Raw genomic sequence first — 21,922 nt, forward strand, 5'->3', positions numbered from 1 at the left:
TGCCCCCAAATTCTACTAATGCCTCCCCTGGCCCCAGTGCAATCAATGCTGCTGCCCACCACCCCAACTCAATTAAGTGGGATGAGGCAGACCCTACCCGAGGGCTCTTTTCTTGCTGTCGCTGCTCTTGACCCCCTTAGCAGCTCCTCCAGCATCATCCCTGTGCCCTGATTGGGGTCCCTGGTGCTACCGTAATTTAAATCTTAAATAGCTCACCCAAGAAACTACATTAAAGTTACAAAGTCAAGCACTCGAAAACTAGCAAATGCCAGGTAGGTTTTTACTTGCCCTAGCAACTTAATTCTGCCCCCTGTGTGACCATCCCTGGATGCACTGAATGAGGCACTTGTCCTGTGGGGAAAAACCCTGGGGTGCCAGTAGCATGCCAGGTGTGCTGTGACTTGGAGGCAAGCAGTGTAGATGCTAGCCCTGGCGGGTCCCAGTAACCGCTCTGAGGCATGGCTATGGGAAAGGGTATTTTACTTGGCCTGGCAGGAAAGGGAAGGTTGCAAATACCCTTTGTGCAGTTACAGTTCACAGTGAGCAAGAGCAGTTCTTGTTTGAGTCCCTGGGACAGTCCACTCAAGTCAGGTCTCTTCAGACCGAGTGCATGGGGTCCCTCTCCAGGCCAGTCCCTATTCAAGCAAATAGGAGCTCTGAAGTTTCCAGGCCAGGCTCAGTTAGTGTCTCTCATTGGGGCCCCTCTGCACTGGCTCCTTGCCCAGCTGCTGCTGGTCCCCCGTAAACCCCACACAGACCAGCACCCGTCTGCAATGCCCAGCATGCACAGCCTGTTCCACACCTAGCTCTGCAGACAGTTCTTTGCATCCTGCTTCTCTGCAGCTCCTGGTTAGCCATGCGGCTGCTGCCTCCCAAAAGAGCCCCATCATTTTCAGCTCAGGGTCCTTCCTCCTAGCTGGCCTGGAGAAAGGGAGCGCTGTGGGGAAGGGACTGATGGGAGTTGTAGTCCCCTGGCATAGCAGAATCATCACACCTAACTTTCGCGTGCTTGACTTTGCAAAGTAAATAAAGGAAAGGTCACAGGAACCCATTTTAATGGACATGCCTCAGGCAACAGAAATACAGAAGCCAGTCCCACCACCCCCGGGAATTCAGCACTAAATAATAATACATGATGAGAGAACTGTGGAAACTTAGAATCATAGAATATCAGGGTTAGAAGGGACCTCAGGAGGTCATCTAGTCCAGCCCCCCGCTCAACGCAGGTCCAGCCCCCTGCTCAAAGCAGGACCCCAACTAAATCACATTCTGGGACATTTTAAACTAGACTGGAGAAAGCCAAGAGAAGGATGCAGTCTCTTGGAAAGGAAATGGGTTTAAATTAGGAGTTCTCGCCCTGGCTGGGGTTTGACAATATCAGAATGTTCTGTGGGAACGTGTTGATTTGGCCGAAACTTCTGAGAGAAACCGGTCTGACTTCCTGCCAGCTCACCACCCAGCTCCTCAGCAGCTCACCTGTACTGAAGATTTGGAACTGGGGTTTCCCAAATCCCCAGGCAGCCATCTCCCCAGGCTGTCTGCTACCCCGTCCCTGAGGGAGCTGGCTCCCCTACCACTGGACAGCTGGCTGGCTCCGTGGTTCTCCTGACTCCCTACCTGGTGGGCTGCTCCACTCCCGGGAGCCCCATGCTCGCTGGCTCCCCAGGTGCTGCCTGGGGACTGCCATGCTGCCTGAGTTTCCTCACTGCTGACTCCCCAGACAGCCAGCTTCCTGGTCTGCCCAACAATTCCCACCTGCCCTGCTCCTTGCAACTCCTTGCTGCCTGTTTTCCCATCCGCCTGCCTGGCAGGCTGCCCCACTCCTTGAGCTCCCCAATTCCCAGTGCTGCCTGCCTCCCGCTCTGCGGGGCTGCCTCGCTCCTTGGTGCCTTGGGCTGCACAGCCAGCTGGGCCGATGGGGAGTCGGGCAGCTGGAGGCATCAAGGAGCCAGTTCAGCACAGCACCCTGCCAGGCCGGGTGGCAGGTGCCCTAGGGTTCTGGGAGATCAGGGTGCTGAAGAGTGAGCTAGCCGGGCATTCTGGGAACGTGTTTTGCTTTTTAAAAAACATTTTTAAAAGTCTGAAACACTTAGACTTTTCAGTCCCCTCCCTCTGCACCCCCTTGAGCTTTTAACTTTTCATCCGGATTTGGGACAGAAAGATTTATTACCAACTGGAACTTTTTAAGAGCAGGGAGCTCCTCTGTTCTGGCCAGCTGCACTGGTGACCCCTGTCCGTCTCTCCACACCTGGAAGGCAGGAAGCAGGCTCCCCACCCTCTTTGCTGTTGGAACCCGGTATGGAAAAGGTTAAGAATCACCGGATTAGACAATAGAGTAGGGATTTTCCATCGCTGGTGTCTGGCTTATGCAGTGTATTAACCATCAACTTGTGCAAAAGCTTTTGGCACAGTAATGCTTTAGTCCTCCTGCATTTCCTCCTCCCTCCAGACTGCAGCGGGGAAACAAAACCAAACACAATTACATTTCCTGGAGAACTGCATTCTGTTAAGACTTTGAGCCTTGTTTCCTGTGGCTTCTCTTGATACAAACCCACGTGAGCAAACTCCCTGCACATCCCACACCCAGCCATCAATCTCCTGTCTCCTCCCTGCTAACTCGCAGTCTTTCCATGCACTGCCTTCACAGGAAAACACCAAGATCCTCATTTATACCCAGCCCCCCAAGAAGCAGCTTCCCTTCTGCCCACGCTGTGACGGCAGGCCGAAGATGAAGGCTTTTCTTCTCTCCCTGCTGGTGGCGGTTCTGTGTGTGGAGCAAGGTGAGATGCTGCTCATGATCCCTCTGTGCCAGACAAAGAGCCAGGGAAGCGGCTAGAAATGGCAGGGGCAGAGGGGGATTTTTGCAGCACCGTGGGCAAAGATTCTACCTTTAAGTGGGAGCTGGCACTTCTGCAAACCCCCCTTTGCAGCCAGCTGCTTGGTCCTGCGAAGCAACGGCTGGTGCGTTGGCTGTCTTTTGAGCACTAGCTTGTGTGGATGTAATAAAAATAGCTCAGTGCAGGCATAGCAAATTATCTCAGTTTCATGGTGCTTAGGGGGATGCAGTGCTCTGGATGCAAGAGGGAGCACGGTTCTGTGGATCTGGATTTGTGCTTGTTCCAACAGCAGCATGTCTTGAGAGGCCTAGAGGGGGATGAGCGGGGGCTGACTACCCCTAGAGACCTATCTCGTCATCTCTTAAAGAAATCTTTTATACGGTTATCCTCTGAGCTAGGCTCTTTTACTCAGGGCGATCAGTGCTTCTCAGCATTGCTTTCTTGCAACCATAATTTTTGCAAGTTCTTCTACTGTAATCAGCTAAAAACATCAGGGTCTGGTTATGATCCCAGATACAGTGGAGTAAATCAGGAGTAACTGCACTGAATTCAATTAATTTGGAGGAATGGAACATCGCCACAAGTGAGATCAGACTCAGGCCCTGCGTTCTTACAATGCTGTAGTGCAGAGGTGGGCAAACTACGGCCCGCGGGACCGTCCTGTCCAGCCCTTGAGCTCTCGGCCAGGGAGACTACCCCTGGCCCTTCCCCTGCTGTCCCTCCTCCCTCGCAGGCGTGCCGCAGCACGGGCAGCAGTCAGGACCACCGCTCCTGTCGGGCAGCATGGCGCTGGCTCCGGCATGGTAAGGGGGTGGAGAGCGGGGGCGGGGGAGGGTGTTGAATAAGGGGCAGGGGGACCCAAGGGCCAGTCAGGGGACAGGGAGCAGGGGGCAGTTGGATGGGTCGGGGATTCTGAGCGGGGCGCGAGGTGGGAGGGGGTGGATAAGGGGCAGGGGCCAGGCTGTTTGGGGAGGCACAGCCTTCCCTACCCGGCCCTCCATACAGTTGCACAACCCCGATGTGGCCTGCGGCTGCGGTTTGCTCACCCCTGCTGTGGTGGAATCCCGTAATATGGGAGGGGGGTCACAGCAGTAGGTTCCGGTTGGAGGGGCCACTGGTTGATTCTTAATGCAGGATCATTTTACTCCTCCAACTCTTCCTGAGCTCATCTGGTTTTAAATATAAGGAGGTCTGGGGCGGTTTGATACTTGGATGGGAGAGCTCCAGGGGTAAAAGGTGTTTGTGGAACAGGCTTTTATTTATTTATTTATTTATTTGCCACTAAAGCTAGGAAGAACAGGGTCGGTTATTAACCAACGAATGTTCACTTGTTTGAAGATTTCCCCATTTATATGCTCCCAGATGTTGTTGTCTTTTGATTGTCTATACAAATGTATTAACCCCCTCTCTTACTGTTTACTCACATTAATGTACATAAATAAGTCACCCCAAGACCTGCACCGGGTGCCAGGGTAAACTACAGCCTGAGCCCAAGGGAACTGACCAGCTCCAGCCACCTGGGTTCCTGGCTCAGAAATCAAGAACACTTCCAATTCCATGGGGTCCACAGTGAGAAACAACCAGTTGATTTCTCACTGCTCTTAAGATGATCTTAGCTGCCCCCTCTAGATACTCACTCCGGATCCCACACCGGAGTGTCTAAACACATTGTGATTTCAACCAAGTGGACCCAGAGAGTGTGTTATTTTCCCAGTCCCAGTCTCTATGTGGTCTAATTAAGCCCAGAGCGTGAGAGAAATCTGCTGGTCCCCGTGCCTGGACAGCAGACACCTTTTGCCAGGCAAATGGGGTTATTGCAAGTAGCTTTGCCCCTACCGCAGAGGTGGGCAAACTGATGTGGCCCTCAGGACCGTCCTGCCCGGCCCCTGAGCTCCCGGCCAGGGAGGCTATCCCCCGGCCCCTCCCCTGCTTTCTCCCCTCCCCCGCACCCTCAGCGCGCCATGCCGCCCACACTCTGGCCTGCCGGACAGCACGGGCGGAGTGGCTGGCTCCAGCCGGGTGGCGGGGCTGCGAGCTCCTTCTGCTCTGAGCAGCATGGCAAGGCAGCGCAGAGGTTGGATGGGGCAGAGGTCCTGGGGGGAGGGGCAGTCAGGGGAGAGGGAACAGGGGCGATTGAATAGGTGTAGGAATCCCGGGGGACTGTCAGGGGGTGGGGATGTGGATAGGTGTTGGGGCAGTGAGGGGACAGGAAGCAGGGGGGATTTGATAGGGGGTGAGGTTCCGGAGGGCGGTTAGGGGGACAGGGGAAGCAGGGGAGGTTGGATGGGGTGGAGGTTCTGGGGGAGTGTCAGGGGACGGGGAACAGGGGGGATTGGATAGGCGTGGGAGTCCCAGGGGGCCTGTCAGGGGACAGGGAGCGGGGGGGATGGATATGGGGTGGGGTCCCAGGGGGCGGTTAGGGGCGCGGATCCCGGGAGGGAGCAGTCAGGGGACAAGGAGCAGGGGGGGTTGGATGGGTCGGGGATTCTGAGCGGGGCAGTCAGGGGGTGGGAAGTGGAAGGGGGCGGATAGGGGGCGGGGGCCAGGCTGTTTGGGGAGGCACAACCTTCCCTACCCATCCCTCCATGCTGTTTGGAAACCGCGTTGTGGTCCTCAGGCCAAAAAGTTTGCCCACCCCTGTCCTTCAGCAACAGGAATATTCCTTTTGCCATGCAAGGAGCCTCTCCCAAGGAACTCCCTTTGCTTTAGCCGGCTACGCACTAACCTGCCTTGAAGACATCACATGGTGTTTAAATGCCAAGTACTGGGCTGTTGAAGGAGAGCAGTGGTTGCCTGGAGAACACAGACAGAGCTGGCGTGGGCAGTAACGGCCTGACCCAAAGCCCAGTGATGTCAGCGGGAGCCTTTCCACTGACTGCACTGGGCTTTGGGTCGGGGCTTGAAAGCCTTGGCCGAGCTCTACTCTTTGCAAGGTCAGATTGCACAGCTCTCATCTAAGGCATTTCCTGAGGGTTGTGTTGTATCTCATGAGTTCGTCAGCATCTCTAGTAGCTGAGCACCAAAAGCTTCTTCCCCTGGCAAATTGTTCCATCATCTGATTGGTGGCAATTGGTTTTTGCGCTTGCATTGCTTAGGTTCTTTGTTCTGTAGTTTCCGTCTCAGCCTCCTTAAATAATTCCTCCCTCTTCATTACGTTTTCTCTTATTAGACATTTTTCAGGAGCCCGTTGTTTCTGTTTTTTCTCTGTAATGTACTTACTCGTACTGGCATTTGACTTGGTGCCGTGTGAGATTTTGATGAAAAAACTAGACTGACAGAACATTAGCATGGCACACACTGACTATGGCCACGTCTACCCTGGCGCGCTTACAGTGGCACGGCTGTACCGATGCAGCTGTGCCTCGGTACGATCTCTCGTGTGGCTGCTGTATGCCGACCGGACAGAGCTCTCCCGCTGACAGAATTAAACCACCCGCAGTGAGTGGTTGTAGCTGTGTTGGTGGGTGAGCGACATAGCACTGTCCACACTAGCAGATAGGTCGGTGTAACTGATGTCTCTCCGGGTGTGTGTGTGGGGGTGGTGGTGGGTGGGTTCAACCCCGTGAGCCGCGTAAATTTTGCCGACGTAAGTGGTAGTGTAGACCTGGCCTAAAAGCTGGCTCGCTGATAGGTGTCGCAATGTAACTGTCAATGGGGAATTGTCAATGAGTGGGTGTGTCTCCAGTGGGATCCTGCAGGGAATCAGTCCTTGGCCCTATGCTATTTAACATTTTTATCAGTGACCTGGAAGAAAACAACGTCATCACTGATAAATTTACAGGTGACAGAAAAACTAGGGGAGTGGTAAATAATGAAGAGCTCAGGTCACTGATCGAGAGCAATCTGGATTGCTTGGTAAGCTGGGCGCAAGCAAACAATCTGCGTTTTAATATGGCTAAATGTAAAGGTATACATCTAGGGACAAAGAATGTCGGCCATATTTACAGGAGGGGGGACTCTCCCTGGAAAGCAGTGACTCTGAAAAAGCTTTGTGGTGCCATGGTGGATAATCTGCTGAACATGAGCTCCCAGTGTGACCCTGTGGCCAAAAGAGCTAATGTGATTCTTGGATGTATAACAGGAATTTTGAGTAGGAGTACAGAGGTTATTTTACCTCTATATTTGCCACTGGTGCGACCGCTGCTGGAATTCTGTGTCCAGTTCTGAAGATCGACAAGTCAAGAAGGATGTTGGTAAATTGGAAAGGGTTCAGAGAAGAGCCACGAAAATGTTTAGTGTTAGAAAACCTGCCTTATAGCTGTAGACTCAAGGAGCTCAATCTATTTAGCGTAACAAAGAGAAGGTTAAGGGGTGATTTGATCACAGTCTGGAAGTGCCTACACAGAGAACAAATACTTAATAATGGGCTCTTCAATCTAGCAGAGAAAGCGATAACAATATCCAATGTCTGGAAGTTGAAGCTGGACACATTCAGACTGGAAATAAGGCATAAATTTGTAACAGTGAGGGTCATTAACCATTGGAACAATTTACCAAGGGTCATGATGGATTGTTCATCCCTGGCAAATTTTAAATCAAAATTGGGTGTTTTTCTAAAACCTCTGCTCTAGGAATTATTCTGGGGGCAGTTCTCTGGCCTGTGTTTTATAGGTCAGCCTAGATGTTCACAATGATCTTATAAATCTGGGAATCTAGTACAGACATTTTTTATTGTAGGTATTACAGGAGAAGAATCATAGAATCATAGAATATCAGGGTTGGAAGGGACCTCAGGAGGTCATCTAGTCCAACCCCCGGCTCAAAGCAGGACCAATCCCCAAGCAAATCATCCCAGCCAGGGCTTTGTCAAGCCTGACCTTAAAAACTTCTAAGGAAGGAGATTCCACCACCTCCCTAGGTAACGCATTCCAGTGTTTCACCACCCTCCTATTGAAAAAGTTTTTCCTAATATCCAACCTAAACCTCCCCCACTGCAACTTGAGACCATTACTCCTTGTTCTGTCATCTGCTACCATTGAGAACAGTCTAGAGCCATCCTCTTTGGAACCCCCTTTCAGGTAGTTGAAAGCAGCTATCAAATCCCCCCTCATTCTTCTCTTCTGAAGACTAAACATCCCGAGTTCCCTCAGCCTCTCCTCGTAAATCATGTGTTCCAGTCCCCTAATCATTTTTGTTGCCCTCTGCTGGACTCTTTCCAATTTTTCCACATCCTTCTTGTAGTGTGGGGCCCAAAACTGGACACAGTACTCCAGATGAAGCCTCACCAATGTCGAATAGAGGGGAATGATCACGTCCCTCGATCTGCTGGCAATGCCCCTACTTATACATCCCAAAATGCCATTGGCCTTCTTGGCAACAAGGGCACACTGTTGACTCATATCCAGCTTCCCGTCCACTGTAACCCCTAGGTCCTTTTCTGCAGAACTGCTGCCTAGCCATTCGGTCCCTAGTCTGTAGCGGTGCATGGGATTCTTCTGTCCTAAGTGCAGGACTCTGCACTTGTCCTTGTTGAACCTCATCAGATTTCTTTTGGCCCAATCCTCCAATTTGTCTAGGTCCTTCTGTATCCTATCCCTACCCTCCAGCGTATCTACCTCTCCTCCCAGTGTAGTGTCATCTACAAATTTGCTGAGGGTGCAATCCACACCATCCTCCAGATCATTTATGAAGATATTGAACAAAACCGGCCCCAGGACTGACCCTTGGGGCACTCCACTTCATACCGGCTGCCAACTAGACATGGAGCCATTGATCACTACCCGTTGAGCCCGACAATCTAGCCAGCTTTCTATCCGCCTTATAGTCCATTCATCCAGCCCATACTTCTTTAACTTGCTGGCAAGAATACTGTGGGAGACAGTGTCAAAAGCTTTGCTAAAGTCAAGGAACAACACGTCCACTGCTTTCCCTTCATCCACAGAACCAGTTATCTCGTCTAATAGAAGGCAATTAGATTAGTCAGGCATGAGAAGCCTTGGATTGGGGAGTGAGGGGGGTCTGTACTTACAAGACAGCAAGCTGACACACTCAGCATCCCAACAACCCACTCTCTCTCCCCCCACATACACACAACACCCCCCGCCCTCCCCTCCCCATTTGAAAAGCAGGTTGCAGCCCCTTGAACGCTGGGATAGCTGCCCATAATTAACTGCTCCCAATGCAGCTGCAAGTGCTGCAAATGTGGCCACACCAGTACGCTTTCTGCTGTCAGTATGGACAGACTGGAGCGCTTTCCCTACTGCGCTGTATGAAGGCTGGTTTAACCCAAAGCGCTCTACATCTGCAAGTGTAGCCAAGAGTCACCGAGGGACAATCAATGTGGAATCTCTGTGATGCCATTTGTACTGACTCAGAATTGAACCATCAAATTAATTCACTGATTCATGGGCTCCTCGGAGGACCGTGCCATCTGAGGCTGTGTCAATGGGAGGCTTTCCTCTGGCATCCATGGGATTTGAATCCGACCTGTGGCTCTGTAATCCTGCCAGGTAGCTGCAGTTTAAACTGTTCTGCAGACTTGCTAGGAAAGCAGCCCCTCCCTTCAGGATCAGGCAGTGACATTTTGAGCTAATGATGCCATGCGTGTAACTACATATTCTTGCTATGAAGTGATGGGGATGGAGCTGTTTGAAAACCGGCCTCGGCTTGTTCTAGCCGCATTCTCCAGACCTCCCACTCATGTAGTTCAATTAGTGTCTCTTGATAAAGCATCTGTTGTTTTTTTCTGCTTCGACCCTGGACTCCTAGGAGCCCTAGTCATGAACCAGGACTACATTACGCTAGGTGCTGTATAAACACAGCACAAAGATCTTACACTCTGGGTGCTCAGTAATAATAAACAGTGACCCCCGAAGTGCACGTAGGCGTTCGAGTGCAGCTGGGCCAATAAGCCAATAATCCCAATGTCTGTATTAAAAAAATGACGGAACCGTCAAAAAGCACCGCACCTGTGTTCAGCCGCTGATCAGAGCCCCGGTCTTCTGCCTTCGCTCACTTTACTGAGGAGCATTTCAAAATATTGCCCGTCTTTTCATCAAATGAAGAAGAAGCAGAAGAGAAGGTGCTGGCTTCATGGAGGGTCCTGGAGCCACTTGGGGGTAGGGCTAGATCAGTGGTTCCCAAACTGGGGTTCGCAAAATGTTATAGGGGGTTCTTGGGAAAAAAATTCCCTCATGGTGGACAGAGCTGTCCCTAGGAACCCCGAGCAGCACGGGGCCAGTAGCCTGGAGCCCCTGGATTTCCAAGAGCTAAGCAGATCAAAGCACATATATCTGTCATGAGTGAGATTTAAACTTCAAGACTCCTTATAAGAAATGGAAAGGGAGGTGGATATTTTTTGCTGTTTTTAAAATTAAATAGGCAGCTAGTTTTGTTTTTAAAATTATTATGAAGAACAAGTTTAAGCTTTGTTGTAACGTGCGTTGTTTGCCTGGAGTGCTCAAGACCTGAATGCTTGTATAGGAGGAATTCTTTGAGTTGGCTTCTTAAATACCTTCATGCTGTTTCACATCTGATACTCCTTGATGAAACGTAGGAGCCTTGTCTTATAACAGGCTTATTCAAAGTGATACAAGTTACGAAAGTGAGATATTGGAGGCTGTTTTCATAATGTAATAAAAATACTGTAATGATAAATAATTAATAAATAGTATGTAATAAGCATGTCATAAAAACAAATTTTATATTTCCAAGATCACTGCTTTTATAATTTATACTCAGGTAAAAGAGAAAATCCCTGGAAATATTCATTTTTAGGAGGGGGTTCGTGAGACTTAACATTTTCGTGAAAGGGGTTCACAGGTTGTTAAAGTTTGGGAACCACTGGGCTAGATCAAGGTGACTGGTGGGGAAGAGCCCAGTGTTCATCACCTATGGCATGTATGCTGGAGGGCTTGTGGCCTAATCATGCCCCCGCTTGTTAGGGGCTTATTCCTTCACCCACTCACTTCCCTGGTCCTTCTCACATGAACAGAGAGCAACAATACCCGAAGTCCAAAGGTGCAAACAATTTAATGTTTATTGGGGTGAACTTCCAGCAAGCATGATTCCAGTTTCCTTCCTTAGTGTCCCCCTTCCCAGCTCTGACACCACAGAGCCTTACCTGTGTCCCTGTTCCCATTCCCCCCCTTAGCAAAACATGATTCCAATTTCCCCACCCCCATTCCCTGTTCCCATTCCCCCCTTACTTCCTGATTGACTGCAAACTGTATAGTAAAACTTGAGTTCTGCTTAGCTATACCTTAACCAATCATTTTACTGAAATTTAACTAACCAATCCTAACATATTGTAACATGATTATTTAACCAATTATATCCCACCACCTTAATTGGTTTACACCCAGCAAAATTAATTATACAGCTGTCATAAATATAAAGGGAAGGGTAAACCCCTTTAAAATCCCTCCTGGCCAGAGGAAAAATCCTCTCACCTGTAAAGGGTTAAGAAGCTAAAAGTAACCTCACTGGCACCCGACCAAAATGACCAATGAGGAGACAAGATACTTTCAAATCAAAAAAACAAAGGGTCTGTGTCTGTCTGTATGCTGCTTTTGCCGGGGACAGAACAGGAATGGAGTCTTAGAACTTTTAGTAAGTAATCTAGCTAGGTATGTGTTAGATTATGATTTCTTTAAATGGCTGAGAAAAGAACTGTGCTGAATAGAATGACTATTCCTGTCTGTGTGTCTTTTTTGTAACTTAAGGTTTTGCCTAGAGGGATTCTCTATGTTTTGAATTTAATTACCCTGTAAGGTATTTACCATCCTGATTTTACAGAGGTGATTCCTTTACTTCCATTAAAAGTCTTCTTGTAAGAAAACTGAATGCTTTTTCATTGTCCTAAGATCCAAGGGTTGGGGTCTGTGGTCACCTATGCAAATTGGTGAGGATTTTTACCAAACCTTCCCCAGGAAGTGGGGTGCAAGGGTTGGGAGGATTTTGGGGGGAAAGACGTGTCCAAACTATGTTTCCTAGTAGACCCAGGTAAAGTTTGGTGGTGGCAGTGGAAATCCAAGGGCAAAGGGTAAAATTAATTTGTACCTTGGAGAAGTTTTAATCTAAGCTGGTAAAAGTAAGCTTAGGAGGTTTTCATGCAGGTCCCTACATCTGTACCCTAGAGTTCAGAGTGGGGAAGGAACCTTGACAACAGCAGACAGAAACAATCACAGAACCAGACAGAGGTTATTCAGACAAACAATAGCAAAGTGGGAACTATAATGACAAAACAATACAGAAGTGAGGATATCACCACTACAGCTATGAAGACATAAGGGTTTCCCAGCTATATCTATTGATAAGTGAGTTCTTACAGAACAGAAAACTATCAAACTATACATCCTCTAGGCTCTTCCCTTTCTCTGGAGGCGATCGGCATTATCAGGACAGGACTGTATTTCTAACAGCCCAATAGCACCTTCTTTCAATGTGACTAGTTTGGAATGTGAGGATGTGACCGGTCGCTTCCCAGCTTATGGCTGCCTCTGTTGCTTAGCCAAAGGCCTTAGCCTAAAAACAGGTCCTCAGACTGTCACAGTAAGAGAAGGCCCTTACACCGGCAGACAGTGATTTTGATTCTCTCTTTTATACCTCTATAACTAGCTAAGTGATAAGAATACACCTAAATTCTTAAGAGTATGGGCCTTTACAGACAGGCCTGAATATCTATATCCTAACAAGAAAAGGAGGACTTGTGGCACCTTAGAGAGTAACCAATTTATTTGAGCATAAGCTTTCGTGAGCTACAGCTCACTTCATCGGATGTTGATCAGGTGGTTCCGCAGTTTCTTTGAGAGTGTGTCCACAAGCTGTCAGCATAGTCTGTGTGGTATGTAGATTGTAATGGATTTTTTTACCTTCAGTCCTTTTGGTACGATGTCTATCTGTTTGCATTTGGAAAGGAAGATGATGTCTGTCTGTATCTGTGCGAGTTTTTTCATGAAGTTGATTTCCACTCCATACGGCTAAATGCAGTGCCTTGCATAATGACTGCTTTCAGAGAAGCAGCCATGTTAGTCTGTATTCTCAAAATTGGTTAGTCTCTAAGGTGCCACAAGTACTCCTTTTCTTAAAAAGGAAAGGAGTACTTGTGGTGCCTTAGAGAAATAATCATGTTACAATCTACATACCACACAGACTATGCTGACAGCTTCTGCCACACACTCTCAAAGAAACTGCGGAATCACCTGATCAACATCCGATGAAGTGAGCTGTAGCTCACGAAAGCTTATGCTCAAATAAATTGGTTAGTCTCTAAGGTGCCACAAGTCCTCCTTTTCTTTTTGCGAATACAGACTAACACGGCTGTTACTCTGAAACCTGACATTATATCCTAACACCGCTCTCACTGGAACTGTGGGGTGTTAGTGGGTGTTGTAGCCAAAGCCAAGATCGGAGAGTGCCCTGCCCACTGCTAGGTGGGTGTGCTGGGAGAGCTGGAGAAGAGGTTCTCTGCTCCCCACCTTTGCTAGGCTAGCTGTCAACTTTAAAAAACGATGAGCAGTTGCAAAGAGCACTTTACTCCCCGCCTGGCTCCACTGGAGTCGTGTGAGTAAGGCACTCCCCAGTGTAGGTGGAGCACGTGCTTGTAAAATCCACGTTGCATCCTCTTCTAGTGTCTGGGCCGCAGAGGATAACAGCCCACTACTGCTTCTAGTTGGAGTTATCAGTTCCCTGACAGTGGTCAAGGTCTGTGTTGTGCTGCTGAAAGGCCTGGGTTCAAGCTCTGCTGGTGACCCATGGAGGTGGAGGGATTGTTACATCAAAGTGGCAAAATCAAGCCCTGGGATGAACTTAATTCTTCAGATCTTGTTCTTCCTTAACCCATCCCCTCCTTCTCTTTGTCACCCTCATACAGCACTTCCTGTCCAATTTGCTCTATTAACTCTTTAGGAAATGCACTGTGTTCTCTGTTTGTTTCTATAAAGCATCTAGCATGCTTCTGGCATTGTAATAATAATAATAATAATAATAACCAAGCTTGTTTGGCAAGTCAGAATGAATTCTCTGGTCTTCCATGTGATACCCATCAATAAATAACACATCATGTCATTCACACTTCATTTGTCAGAGCCAGTGTGAGATCATATTTCGATTGCTGCCCACCATCCATTGGTATCTGTCTCTTTGGAAATTAGTCCTTATGAAATATAGGCTCTAGCCAGGAAGGAGTTGTTTCCCCCATGCATATTAGCCTCTACTATGTCACCTAAATCTCCCTTGCTGCAGATTAAACCCACTACTTCCTGTCCTACTGTCAGCGGATATGGCGAACAATTGATCACTGTCCTCTTTATAGCAGATCTTAACATGTTTGAAGACTGTGATCACTCCCCCCACAGTCTTCTTTTCTCAAGCCTAAACATGCCCAGTTTTGTAAAAGTTTGTAAAAAGTTCAGGTTTTCTAAAAAGTTTACAAAAAAGTTCATAAGGGCTTGGCTACACTTACATTTTACAGCGCTCTAACTTGCTGGCTCAGGGGTGTGAAAAATCACCCCCCTGAGCGCAGCAAGTCAGAGCATTTTAAAGCGCTAGTGTAAACAGGCTCCGAGGGCAGGGAGCTAATCCCCTCGTGGAGGTGGAGTACTAGGAGCGCTGGGAGAGCTCTCTCCCAGTGCTCGCACTGACCACACTCGCGCTTCAAAGCGGTGCCGTGGGAGCGCTCCCACGACAAGGCCTTGAAGTTTCCAGTGTAGCCATGCCTTAAAAAGTTTACAAAAAAAGTCTGTAAAATGTTCAAGTTTTCTAAACCTTTCATCATTTTTGATGCTCTCCTCTGGACTTTCTCTGATTTGTCCACATTGCTTGGTGCCCAGAATTGAACACAGTACAGCATCGGAGGCTTCACCAGTGCCATATACAACAGGACAGTTACCTCCTCTGTTTTATAGAGAACACTCCTGCTAATCCACCCCACAATGATATCAGCCTTTTTTGGAACTGTATCACACCCCCAGCTCCTTTTCAGAAATGCTTCCACCTAGCCAGTTGTTCCCCATTGTGTAGCTGTGCATTTGATTTTTCCTTCCACACTGTAGTACGTCGCACTTAACTTCCTTGAATTTCACTTTGTGGATTTCAGACCAATTCTCGAATTTGTCAAGGTCGTTTTGAATTCTAACCCTGCTCTCAAAAGTGCTTGCAACCCCTCCCAGCTTGGCGTCATCTGCAAATGTAATAAGCATCCTCAGTACTGGCCACTGCGGGACCCCACAGGATTCGCCTTCCCAGTTAGACACGGAACCATTGATAGCAGTCTTTCAATCAGTTGTGCACCTGCCTTATAGGAATTTAATTTAGAACACCTTTCTCTGCTTTGCTTATGAGAATGTCATATAGGACTGGGTCAAAATCAGGATATATCATGCCTACTGCTTCCCCCTTATTCACACGGCTGGTAACCTTGTCAAAGAAGGAAATTAGGTGGGTTTGGCATGATTTCTTCTTGATAAGTCTATGCTGGTTTTTCCTTATGCTCCTATCTCTAACATTCTGGCTTTGGAAAAGAACGTGCTGAGAAAGTATTTACAAATGGGTGTCACGGAGGGCGTTGGGGGAACTTTTCAGAGGCATAAATAGCAGTTGGGTGCCCAGCTGTCATTTCTGCCTTTGAAAATTCCGCCCCCCCGTGTGTAGGTCTAATCCTGAATCCGTAATCGATGCACAGGAAAAACTATTGCAGGGTTCAATGAGAGTTCGGCCTGAAATAGTGGCTGAGAACATCAGGATATGATCTATTTTGATGCTCATTAGCAGCAGGTGACAGGGATGGGGACTGTAGACCAGGAACCAATAACATATTCCTGCACACCTCTAACATGGGCTGTGTTTTCCTTTTGCAGCTCACTCGCTGATGTGCTTCACCTGTAAGGAAAAGTCCTCCAACTGGGCTTGTCTGGCACCAGCAATATGTCCCAGTGATGCAAACTACTGTGTGACCACCTATCTTGGTGCAGGAATTGGTAAGCTTGGGCATGCTCTGTCTATTGTCTTTCCATAGCGTTTTCCCAGATGACGTGCTGCTCCCATTCCAGATCAGTAAGTTTTTTCTTTCCTCCTTCTGCTGGAAGGATGGGACATTGCTGATGTGGAACTGGGGAATCAGTCCTTGAAACCGAATGGTAGGCGCAGCCGAGGGTGTGACTCAGAGGAGGGCAGCGCAGGCAATGTCAGGCTTCCTGTACGCCAATGGGGGGGACTCCATATCTACCCCTCCAGCCTTGGCTGAAGTCCTGAAATGATGCTCTTTATAGCCCAGTCCTGCAGATGCTCCCCAGCAGTGGGTGCTCCCCAGCTGAGGTGGGCGAGGGCTGGGACTGAGTTCCCACCTGCTCCTCAGCAGCCCTGCAGAGGCTGCCATGGGTGTCAAAGGGAAGGAGGCTGCCTGCCTGAGTGGCTGCCAGCCTTGAATGGCGCAAGGGAGCAGTTAGAAAGGGCTCAGTGGATCCTCTGCTTCTCAGCAGTGGTTCTCAGGGAAGCAGCCTCCTCTGCTCTGCTGCATTCTTGTAGCATCGAGCCCACCCCCCTTTCCCTCCGGTTTGTTGGGGGGAAAAGATGGCTGCCTTTGTCCCTGGACCGCAGGGGAAAGGACGTCTCCCAGCTGTGCCCCTCCTGCGCCCGATTGCACCCAGTGGCAATTATACACAAGTGGAAATGTCGTTGCCAGCCTCTGCATTTTGAGCGGACTGTGAGTAGCCAGTTCCTGGGGAGGCTCACTGATACTACTTGCCATGTGGTTCAGTTAACAAAAGGAGTGGCAGGCTATTGAGTTGTGCAGGGAACTCGCCCAGGGGATGAGAATGTTAGGCTCTGGTAGAGGCCTCCCTACAGGATGGGGGAGCAGGCAGATACCGGACACAGTGTTGGTATATAATACTCTAAATATTTGTATTGATTACAATATAAACCCCACTCGCTCCACATTCACAATCCTTTCGTGCTACACCAGAATCAGAAGATCCGAAGGACATCCCGACGGCCAGTCGAAATTCAGTCCCATCACAAGGCGTGGGCAGGCTGCCATAATCCAAGACGTTCCATTTCCCCCAATTCTTGCATAACTGCAGAGCTGGTGTTATTCCCTTCCTGTTAATTCTTTCTATTCCCCACGGACATAAGTTGTTTTTGCGCAGACAATTCTTGACCGCTCATAACCGTGACTCCTTGCTTCAGCTGCCAGCACTCAACTCACGCCCTCATGTCAAACACACAGCATTTATACTGGGCCCATATGGCCTATCGCGTGTTACAACATATACATCACAACAAGAGCAGCTGGATGGCAGGCCGCTGTAACTGCCCTGCATAACTGACATTATGGGCCTTGCTTTCCCAGTCTGGCCTCCTTTCACGCCCGGGGAAGCCATGCGATGGTTTAAGCACCAAACATCTCACGTGCTGGTGCAAGGTTCCGCTATTGGCATGTGCAAGTGAGAGAATTTGCACGCTCCAATCCCAGTGCCTGGCTGGTTGTGCATGGACAAAAGGAGGCCGGGTTGAAGCCTTTTTGGGTATATTGGTGTCTGCTGCTTAACGAGCTCTGCTGTGACCTAGCTACTGTTGTAGGAACAGCAGTGATCTGTATGCTCTGTGTTACTATGCTCTGAATAACCTCTATGCTCAAAAGGTCTGTTACGCTTCCCCCCCCTTCCCCCTTTTGTCTCCTCTCCCTCTTTGAATTACTGTGAAGTGGCTTTCTCCCTCCCCGTCCCTCCTGGAATGCTTGTGGGATGAATGGGCTGGTTGAACAGCTGGAAGATCAGAAGAGTTCCCAGGTAGACAAGGTGTCTGGGACTCTAATTAGGCAGCGATCACACACCCAATGCATGGACCCTGCTTGGACACTGTCTGAGGTGGAGCGTGAGCAACCAGATGCGGCCAAGTCATCTCTAGTCGCAGGCCATGAGGAGCAGGTCCTTAAAAGTGGAAGAGGCCATGTGCACAGGAGTGCACTCACCAGCCTGTACCTCCCGAGAAGGCCCTTCGCCCGGACCGCCTGGCCAGTGGTTCGCCGCATTGCATTCCATCGTGCCTCGGGAAGACTTACCTTCATACACTTACCTTGAAGAATCAAGACATCTCCACTGCTGTGCCTGTCCTGGGAGCGTGAGTATGCGAGTGTGAGTGTGACACCCCTCCCGCCCGCCCCTTCTTTTGAGCTTAGCTATCAATATAACAAACATGCTGCTTTCTGCCAAACTCTGGAGGGTCATTAGTCCTCCCTAAGCTGACTAGCTGGCCCAATTTCGGGTGGTAACTACTACCAGCTCTTTAAAGCTCTGACACTCAAGAGCAGGAGACAGGACTCAGTCACCTCTGTGCTGCATTCCCACAGCCCCCACTGAACTCCCAAAGCCCTGTCCCAGCATGCAGTGGGCAGTGTGACAATCTGGAATGGATTCTCAGGTTTCTTTGGGTGTTCCCTCCTCCTGGCCAGGAATCTGAAGGGGATGTTCCCAGATTGTTACGTTCGGGTCTGTAACTGCTAGGAAGAGACTAGTGCTGTTTTCAGGTATATAATAGCAGTAGTGAACTCTAAAGGCTGGGCATTCACTGGCAGAGATAAGGCTGTGAGGCCATTAACTGCTGAGAAATGGCCTCCTCATCTCAGGATTGATTAGCTACATCGGTACAATTATCTCCTTTGCAGAGCTAAGGAGCTCCTGTCCGAACTCTGGGAAACATTTTAATCTTGAGTCTCTTTCTCTTGTTTCTTTTTCCGGTTCAGGTGGATATTCCAGTCAGAGCATCTCCAAGGGGTGTGCTTCAATTTGCCCCAGCGGTGGGATAAACATAGGGATACTAGCCGCCTCCGTTTCCTGCTGCAGTTCATTCTTGTGCAACATCAGTGGGGCCAGCAGCGTGAAAGTCAGCTACTCGGTGCTGGCCATGGTGATCTTGGCCAGCTTCATCTATATCAGGGCCGGACTGTGATCGGGTCAGGAAAAAGAACTTGATGCCCTGAAGAACCTGCTCAGGCTTCTCCAACGAGACACCAAACCCCTCTCTGTGCAAAGCTATACTGGGGTTACCAATGGTGCCCTTTCTTCCAAACTCTCTCTCAGATCCCATTAGACAATACCTGCCCTCTTGCCGTTCACAAGGAAATCCTGCTGCTGTCACTGGGTGCCCCTCTGTGCCTCTCAGCAGATCTGGATGGCTGCTCCCATGTTTTTGGGCACAGGAGGCCTGGGAAGCTCAAATGAACAGTGCTGCCTCACTGGGGAGATGTCCGCTTGCTCTCCTGACCCATCAGGAAATGGTGGATAATGTTGGCAGGGTTTCTGCTTTTATACCCGTAGTCCCAGTTGATGGGGCTGATTTAAAAAAAGGTCAGGGCTCACCAGGAAATGTTTAGCCCAAACCACCTCCAAAGCGGAATACTTAAAGACCCCTGCCTCTTGCTACTGCAGGGACATTTCCCATCCACGTCACGCTAAGGATCAGTGCCAGACTGAGTGCCGGGAAGGCATGATCCAGAAACAAACCTCAGACACATTCACCCCTGGTTGGATTCTGGTTTTTTACATTGTTTTCTTTATTCTGCTCCTTGGATGACTTTTCTTATGTAAAATGAATGCAGTGCTCGCACCGTGAGCATCACACCTGAATAAACACGTTCCCGTTCTTGCCTGAGCCCATATGTATTGTGTGTCTGTTTGCTTGCTGGAAAAATGGGGTGTGTGAGGTGCCCTTAGCCGAAAGATCCACTCATGGGTGCAGCACAACTGCTCCTTGGGACAGCGGCTCTGTGGTTCTCATCAGCGCCCTCTCTCTTGACACTTTTCATCCTAACACAGACCTTTACCTTCCATGCCTGCTCCCATCCCCCCTTCGGTATGGGCCCAGATGAACAAACACTTGTTCTTCCCAGCTGTGGTAGCTGTAACTTGTCCCACAGACCAGATGCTGCCTTGTGTCGAGGACTCGAACCCCAGACGGTGCAGTTCGTTGTCTGACTGGAGAGAAACAGGCAACACCAGCACGGTCCGAACACAAAGCTCTTTATTGAAGAGTGCACGCAACAATAGAGAGCAGCCCGTCTCCAAAGAGAACCAGCCAGCCAGCCAGTAAAACTCATAGGTTTTTATAGATATTCGCATCGCGTCAGATTTATTCATAAAGCAGCCCCCCCCATATTAGTTAAAATCCTCTTTCTCTATATGCATGCACATCTACCCCCCCTTATTGTAGATAACTTTTAGCAAATCGTAGTGCTTCACTAACTTTCTTATCGGTATGGGTGTCAACCAGGAGACGAGGAGTAAAAACAGACATAACACAAGATCAGGGAGTGGAAAACAGCGCCTCTGTATCTCAAGGACTGTTCCCAGCACATCTGGTCCAAAAATGCAGGAATGCAGGCCTCCCCTTTTTTCTCACTCTCTGTAACTTAAACAAACATTCCTTCATTCTACTTTCAGAGACTTTCCCAGCAGCCTCTCTTAGCCTGACTTTGGTTCGGTTGGCATAACTGCCTCCTGTTTAGCTTTTCTCACCTAACACTTGTATCATTTCACTTCCTAAAAGCCCTTTCGGATTCAGTCCGTATGACTGAGGCTGGACAGGATGAAGCATGAGTCTAGTCTCCCATAGACGTGTCATATGGGACTGGAGCAAACGCTAGGGGAGCAAAACCGCTGCAGGGTCAGTCTGTAGGTTAGATATTAGCGTCTCTCCGATTCCTGCCTTTCATCGTCAGTGAGTCGTGACAGAAAACCCTGCGGCTCTATTTAAAAACAGCCATTATGAGCAAACTTCTTTAAGCCCTTGTCGTCATTCCAGAGAGCCCCCATGCGGGCAGGTGTGGTGTTGTAGGTGAGCCATTACTTTGTTTCCCCCTAACCCAGGGCAGTGGCAAGTCCAAACAGGCCATTAAATGCTAAACAGCACCCCCTAGTGGAGGGTGTCTTATTAACAGAAAAGCCCAGGCAGAACATCAACAAAACTTTCACCCCAACATCCCGGCGGGTGACTAGGTCATTTTAGTCCATGTCCCCCACCTGAGTGCCATGTTCTCCTCTGCCCAGGGGTTCCCTTTGTGCCAGTCTCTGCCCTGGGGTTGTGCCTCTTGCCCCTGCTGGGCATGCAAGGTCATGCTGCATGGAGGGCGCCATTTTGCAGGACGTGCCACCCTGCCTCCATTGGCGTGACTTCGCACGCACGGTGCGTCCATGGTCATGTCACGTGGAAGATGCCATTTTGCAGAGTGATAACGGTGTGACCTCGCAAATGTGGTGTCTCTGAGGTCATGCTGGTGGGGACAGAACAGCACACTCTGTGAAGAGCCTCTTCTGTGCGTCCACGATGATAGGACAAAAGCACATTTGGGTTTATATCAGTACTCGAGAGGGACAAACCTTACAGAAACAAGACTGCCCAGCTTCAAACTGGCTGAATGGCTTGCTTAGGTTTCTCTTAAATTTAATATAAATGAATTTACGGAGATTCTAATATTTGGGGCTTTTATTATAACTAAAAAATTGTAGCAATAGTTTTTAACCCTTAAGGTACTGAGATGCACTTTCAACCTTAACTCCAGCTTAATGAAGATAGTTGCCTTGAAATTCTGACTCACCCCTGTCTTTCCTGACTGCTCAGAAACAATGGTATAAGGCAGAGGGTCTTCCAGGGCAGAGGCTCCGATGGGAGGAGTAAGGATAATTTTGTGGTTAAATCACTGGCATGGGACTCAGAAGATTTGGGTTCAGCTCCTGGCTCTGCCCCAGGCTCCTTGTGTGACCTTGGGCAAGTCATTTCACCTCTATGTGCCTCAGTTTCCCCATACAGGTGATGATACTGGTTGAGCAAAGGCCTGTTCTCTAAGTTGTTCAAAGTAACACAAGTCCAGCTCAACCGGTTATGTAAAATTATTTAGGAAAGACTGGTACAAATTGGATTGTTTTGAGTTATAGGTTGGGGGGCAGAGTCACTACATAAGAGGAGTGGGGTGGACTGGAAAAAGTGAACGTCACCTGCAAGGCAGCCACCCCCCCCATCTCGTGGTGCTCCAGGACCCACCAAGACACCGTTGGACCTTCGCCATCCTGATCCTGAACGGCCTCCTGATCAGACTGAGCCAGAGAGCCATCACCATCTCCGCCAGCTTCAGCTAATTCCCGAACAACACC

The 21,922-nt window shown here is 49.2% G+C and overlaps 1 protein-coding gene across 1 annotated transcript; it reads left to right on the forward strand.

The window, feature by feature from the left end:
- The first annotated feature begins 2,582 nt into the window (after window positions 1-2,582).
- LOC144260260 (lymphocyte antigen 6E-like) lies at window positions 2,583-19,427 on the forward strand. Its single transcript, XM_077808816.1, has 3 exons — window positions 2,583-2,780; window positions 15,635-15,754; window positions 18,520-19,427. The coding sequence occupies exons 1-3, from the start codon at window positions 2,729-2,731 to the stop codon at window positions 18,723-18,725; spliced, it is 378 nt and encodes a 125-aa protein (XP_077664942.1). The 5' UTR covers window positions 2,583-2,728; the 3' UTR covers window positions 18,726-19,427.
- The last annotated feature ends 2,495 nt before the right edge of the window (window positions 19,428-21,922 follow it).

Source organism: Eretmochelys imbricata, chromosome 2 (genome assembly GCF_965152235.1).
Source record: "Eretmochelys imbricata isolate rEreImb1 chromosome 2, rEreImb1.hap1, whole genome shotgun sequence".
NCBI classification, from domain to species: Eukaryota; Metazoa; Chordata; order Testudines; family Cheloniidae; genus Eretmochelys; species Eretmochelys imbricata.